Consider the following 6,002-nt stretch of genomic DNA (forward strand, 5'->3'; position numbering starts at 1 on the left):
AATATGTCTCAGGCCGCCTAGTGCAGCTTCGCAACTCATTGCGGTCTGCTCTTCTGTCTGCAGCTGCTTCCGGAGCTGGCCAACCCAGACGAGCTGCTGTCCTACCTGGACCCCCCCGACCTCCCCGCCAACAGCAACGACGACCTCCTCTCCCTCTTCGAGAACAATTAGCCCCCCGGTGCGTCGGCCCCGTCCGTCCACAGACACGTCACAGACCCACTATCGACACCTCAGCCAGCGCTCTGTGCTCACACGCACGCAGCAGACAGTGCGCCGCGTAAGAAAGGAGGCGTCTCGTTTGGGGAAGACTCCGAGGGAGAAAGCAGGAACGCCTCTCACCCCCCCCAACACTCCCGTTTTGCCTTTTTGCCTCTTGTAAAGATTCCACGCACCAGTTGCTACCGCCTCTGACTTAAACACACCATTTACACATTTACAGCCATGTCGGCAGGCACTAAAGTAAAACATACTGAAAACTGTGCAGCTAATCATCATGTGTATCAACACGGGGGAGACAGGAGCCTGTGTGGGCTCTACGAGACATGTTGTAGCTTTCTTTTTATTTGTTTTTTTTATTGTCATCTTGTGAAAAAAGAAAAGAATCAGAGGGGAAAAAAATCATCGTTTTGTAACTGTTTTTATCCTATTTAAATGTGTTCTTCCAACACTTTGGCACATGCTCTTTGACCCCCACCCCCCCAGGCTTTTAGTGTGTGTGTGTGTGTGTGTGCGTCTGGTGTGTGTGAAGAAGTCACAAGAATCAAAGCGCTGTGAGAGCAAATTAAAACGTCCTTCGGTGTCAACAAAGGAAACGAGCCCATGTTGTGCAATATTATGTGTGTGTGTGTGTGTGTGTGTGTGTGTGTGTGTGTGTGTGTGTGTGTGTGTGTGTGTGTGTGTGTGTGTGTGTGTGTGTGTGTGTGTGTGTGTTTGTGTGTTTGTGTGTGTGCGTTTGTGTTTGTGTGTGTGCGTGCGTGTGTGTGTGCATGTGTGTGCGTGCATGTGTGTGTGTTAATGAGACAGATGAAGGAAGAACATTTCACCGTCTCATTTCTCCTCCAACTAGTCTGCAGTTGTGCTCATAGTAATGTTCTGCTCATCCTCACCACGCTCTTTCGCTCTTTTCTCTTCCTTTGAGTGTCCGTGTGCCAAAGGCTCCTTTTGTCTTTGTCCAGACTAACCGTGCTTTAAATCAGCTCCGCTCCTGGTTTCTACTTATTCTTTTACTTCACACTCGTAGTTTTCCTCTATGGTTGTCATTTTCTGTGTTTTATCTGTGTCCTGTATTTAAGGGTAATCAGAAACACATCACCAAAGTCTATTCCTCACATTTAATGAGGGGAAGAGCAGGATTTCAACCTCCTACAGAAGCTTTTAAATCTGTATTTTAAACGTCTGTGTGACCGTGTCGTTTTTTCCTTTTGTTACTGTCCAACTTCAGCTTTCTGGGGTAAAAAACATCCTGCATGATCCAACAGTGTTTCCAGAACTGTTGTAAATACCCTTTGTGAATACTTTGTGACTGTGCAGTACTGTACCTATCTATCTATTACTGGCAACTACATGGTACCGTATGTCTGTCAAAGAATACACATACACACACACAATCCCTTCCCAGTCCAAAATTGTAACAGATTTCGATGCACTCTCACTGGCTGTGTGTCGCGTACAGTTTTCCACTTCCCCCCTGCGACAACGCAACGATGAAAAGGAGCATTTGAATTATGCAGCCGGAAATGCGCGTTATTGTTTCCGTCCGCTGTGGCGAAAGCAGCTCTAAGAGTCATTCGCTTTATTATTATCGCCACAAATGAGCTCGTCCTTTTTATTTAAAGAAAGAATGTGCAAAATCTTTTATTTTTGGAGGCCTAATAATGAGTTTTTATAAGCATACTGAGAAAAATGTGTAAACATGATTTGTGTATTTTCATCTCATCTTGTACGAGTTCCATTTTTTTTAAGTTAATGTTTTTGTCCAGTGTTTTTATTACTGGTATGATTTGGTTTACACGGTTTTATGCAGTACATTCTATCAACTTAAACTATATGTTGTCACATGAAATCCCCCCCGTTGTAATCTGATTGAACAACCAATTGTGGCTTCACTGGTCTTAATCAAATGACCTGCATATAACACAGTTGAAGGATCAGATGTTGTTTGTTTGTTTGTTTGTTTGTTTGTTTTGTATGTTTGTCTGTTGGTTTCTTTGTTAAAGACAATGCACTGCCCCATCGGGATGTTTTAATTCCCTACACAGTGTGTAACTGTAACCTTTCACAAAATCACGTCTAGTAATTCGAATGATACAAATTGTACGGTCTGATTGCAGACTTTCGAAATTTAGCTGGAAAGGTGATTTGAAAGACAATGCAATTAATCTTGTGAGATGAAATTTGGTTGGGCAATGCTCCTTCCATAACCAGGGCAGATTGTGCCAGAGGGTCGGGGGTGTAGGGGAAACATGTATATAATGTAAATGACAGATAGAGACACGATAACAGAAATGTATTCATTTTCTCCAGGGGGAGTGTGCATAGTGTATTTAGAATTTGTAAAGCTTGCATCCTCCTGTCAGACATTGAATTGGGAAAATGTGTTTGATTGCGTCTGGGCAGACCTCTCTAACCACGCCTGTTCATTTATGTAAGATACTTTATGTGCCCCTCCACGTGGGGTTTCCAAGAAAAAAGACACTTTCCTCCGTGTAATATTAAACCGCTGTGTATTTCTCTATTACCTGTCTACTTTATAAAGGTGCTACAAAATTATTAACACCTGCTGAGGTATAATTGGGACTTGGAGACATCGAGCTTAGAGTGGCTCTTAAGGGTTGTTTCCACATTTACAGTTTGTAAAAAAAAGAAAAACATTTTGTCAAATTTATAATTTTTATGCAATTTGGCATAAGATGCTATAAAGGTACAATCTGAAGTGATTGGCACAACAGATGGCAGTTGTCTCTTTGATTTTGTACATTCTGTGTACAATCATTTCATATTCTAAACTGGTCAGAGAAACATTGTGATTTTTAGTCTTGCAAATCTGTATGTAGTTAGATGATGTGACAGCCTAATATTTATCTAATAAATATGTATTCAGATGAAACAATTAATGGACTCCTTGTGATTTGACGCATCAGCGGCGGCTTCGCTTCCGTCGGGGCCTGACAGTTCCCACACCGGTCACGTGGGGTCGCTGCCGTGTGACGTCACATGTAAACATCAGCAGCGGGCCCCCGTGGCCTGCGGAGCGGAGACGGGCGATGTCAGCCGTCAAAACCCGCTTGCGGTACAGCTCGGTGGGCATCGCCGCTGCGAGGCTGCTGTCCTCCGGTCCCGCCAGGAACCCGCTGGTGTTTCTGGACATCGAGGCCGACAGCGAGCCCCTGGGGAGGATCGTCATCGAGGTAGCTGTGTAGCTAAACCATGCTATGCTAGCTAGCTCCAGTGCAGCGCGTTTCAGGCCCCGTGCGTGAGTTGTGTTTATTATTGTTTTTCAATCTTGCAGCTGAATGCTGATGTTGTGCCAAAGACCGCAGGTAACCGCTATCAACACAACGTGCTATAAAAAAAGGAAGTTCTTGTTCACCAACACGAGCGTCTGTGCAGAGAACTTCAGGGCGCTGTGCACCGGGGAACACGGCTTCGGGTTCAAGGGGTGCGTGTTCCACAGGATCGTACCTGAGTTTATGTGTCAGGTGAGACGTCCAGTGACATGTGACGTTGTTGCCGTGTCCTCTAGTGACTCACTGTCTCTGTCGCAGGGGGGAGATTTCACTAAACACAACGGCACAGGAGGGAAATCGATATATGGGAAAACCTTTAAAGATGAAAATTTCAAATTAAAACACACTGGTCCAGGTACAAACCCGTTTTTCATTATCCGTCATTTATTCTAACAGATCGCACTGATTTTCTGGCTTCATCACTGAGAGATCTTTATTTTAAATTTAATGTAGGTCTCTCTCCACTAGATGGCACTGCCTAATCTCCTCCAGCATTAACACTAGTGATTATTTATCTGGCAGTCCTCAGGTGAATGACCTACTTCTTTGTGAGTCAGAAATCACAGCTCAAATTAACTACTTCATCAAACTCAACCCACATAAAAACTCATTGGAGGCTTCATATTCATATCAAAACTTCCTTCAGAAGTCAACTACAAACACAGGCCTTTTTAATATTGAGCTGTTGACGTGTGTTCTGATTGTCTTTAGGATTTTTTGTTTGACGGTTTTGGCAAAAGCAGGTCCAGATTTTGTCAACGGCATCACAGTAAATGAATTTACCTGTTGACTTCTACATCTCTGCAGGGACACTTTCGATGGCAAACTCGGGGCCAAACAGCAACGGCTCCCAGTTCTTCATCTGCACAACTAAAACTGAATGGTAATTACTCGTTAATACTTTGGCTCAATGCCTTCAAATCCACAAAGCATCACAAAGCATCTACTGACTTGGCGTTGTGTGTTTTTTTTACCAGGCTTGACGGTAAACATGTGGTGTTTGGGCAGGTGAAGGAAGGTATGGACGTAGTTACCAAAATGGAAGCCTTTGGTTTGCATGATGGCGGCGTGATCAAGAAAATTGTCATCAGTGACTGTGGAGAGGTCAAGTAACACATAAGAGCACTTGACTTCTTTTGGGTGACTCACTATGCAGCCATTTGGTATTTACTTTAGCTTTCTTCCTGCATTCAAGGACGCGCTTTCACAGACAGTTCAGTTTTTCACTACATATAACATTCTCAAAGTTAAAAAGTCTCATTCACATTCTAAATCATATATGAAAGGTTTTTTCTTTAAAATCTTATAAATACTGTATATAATCCTAAAAATGTAAAGACAGATATTTAAACATGATCCTTTTTGTCCAAGTAGTTGCAGATGTTTTTCTAACTTATACCTTGACCCATATGCTTTGTGTATCAAATCACCCACTATGTAAAATGATCCTGATGTGCAATTATTCTCCATTTTTTTGCCAAATAAACGACGGGTTTTAGGTTTTAGTAGCTCTGGTCTCTGTACAGGACATTTGCTCTTGTGTGCCACCAGCCCTGCTGGTTTTAAAGCTTCCTGGAAGTGATCCAGCAGCTTTTTTTAGACTCGGGCTCATCAGCGGGACCGACTTCCTGTCCATCCAGAACAGGATGTTACATCAAGCGATATCCACCTACAGCGGAGCTATAATATCACATGGGTGCCGCTGACAGATGACTGTGAGCTTCAGCCTTGCTGGACACAGTGAACACAGATGATTTCATCTGCTGAAAACACTGAAGAAACCTGAAAGCTCCTATGTGGGCTGCTCTTCCTTCACTGCACAGACAGAGGAGAAAGCCAGTGACTGGGTGGTGCTGCTTATCGAGCTAATACTTTATGAAAGTAAATAACGAAGCAGCGTGAAAAAGCAGCTCTTGCCCCTAAATGAAACCATATGCGCGCTGACCTTCCACCGTTTGTTTGAATTCTCAAATTACATTGTTGCTATAGAGACTTTTCAGCTCTGGCTCTGTTTGAGCTGGAGATGTTGTAACAAACTTGATATAATTTGGATCTCCACCCTCTGGTGTAGTTTTAGTTATTTGGAATGCACGTCCAATATTGCGCATGGAAACTTGGCTAGAGAGACGGCAGCGCCGTGGCCAGTGTTTAATACACACGCAGAACAATGACATCTTTACAACTGGTACAAGCTGGTTCTTTTGCTGTAAATGTCTGCATGGATCAACGCGGCAGCCGCGTCGGCTGGTGTCTTTTTTTGCGGTCTGGTTTTCCTGACCACACTTTGACTCAGATGTGTTGAAATCGATTCTTGTCACCTTGGCTTGTCTGTTATTTTTCAGCCCTTGCACAGAGAGTGGGGGAAAAGACATGTGCGCCACTTATTAAAAAGCTCTTTATCATTATCTATACACATGTGTAGTACTTCAGCTTGCACTCAGAAACACAGTGATGATGAAAACATGCAGAGAAGTCTGTTATGGATATTAAATGGAA

The 6,002-nt window shown here is 43.4% G+C and overlaps 2 protein-coding genes across 12 annotated transcripts in view; both read left to right on the forward strand.

The window, feature by feature from the left end:
* zmiz1a (zinc finger, MIZ-type containing 1a) overlaps positions 1 to 3,113 on the forward strand; it is a 71,137-nt gene extending 68,024 nt beyond the window's left edge. For all 10 annotated transcript variants that reach the window (XM_029175170.3, XM_029175168.3, XM_029175166.3 and 7 more), the window contains one exon: positions 64 to 3,113. In XM_029175170.3, the coding sequence (XP_029031003.1) occupies positions 64 to 171 (108 nt within the window). In that variant the 3' untranslated portion in view covers positions 172 to 3,113. The remainder of the gene's footprint in view (positions 1 to 63) is intronic.
* Positions 3,114 to 3,149: 36 nt separating this feature from the next.
* ppifa (peptidylprolyl isomerase Fa) lies at positions 3,150 to 5,011 on the forward strand. 2 transcript variants are annotated; one of them, XM_029175453.3, is made up of 6 exons: positions 3,150 to 3,407; positions 3,509 to 3,539; positions 3,610 to 3,698; positions 3,765 to 3,861; positions 4,314 to 4,389; positions 4,484 to 5,011. In XM_029175453.3, the coding sequence occupies exons 1-6, from the start codon at positions 3,264 to 3,266 to the stop codon at positions 4,617 to 4,619; spliced, it is 573 nt and encodes a 190-aa protein (XP_029031286.1). In that variant the 5' UTR covers positions 3,150 to 3,263; the 3' UTR covers positions 4,620 to 5,011. The 2 variants fall into 2 exon arrangements, with proteins under 2 accessions (XP_029031286.1, XP_029031287.1); XM_029175454.3 differs by lacking the exon at positions 3,509 to 3,539 and having other exon boundaries at positions 3,352 to 3,472.
* Positions 5,012 to 6,002: the final 991 nt, after the last annotated feature.

The sequence above is a fragment of the Betta splendens genome, chromosome 15, assembly GCF_900634795.4.
Source record: "Betta splendens chromosome 15, fBetSpl5.4, whole genome shotgun sequence".
NCBI classification, from domain to species: domain Eukaryota; kingdom Metazoa; phylum Chordata; class Actinopteri; order Anabantiformes; family Osphronemidae; genus Betta; species Betta splendens.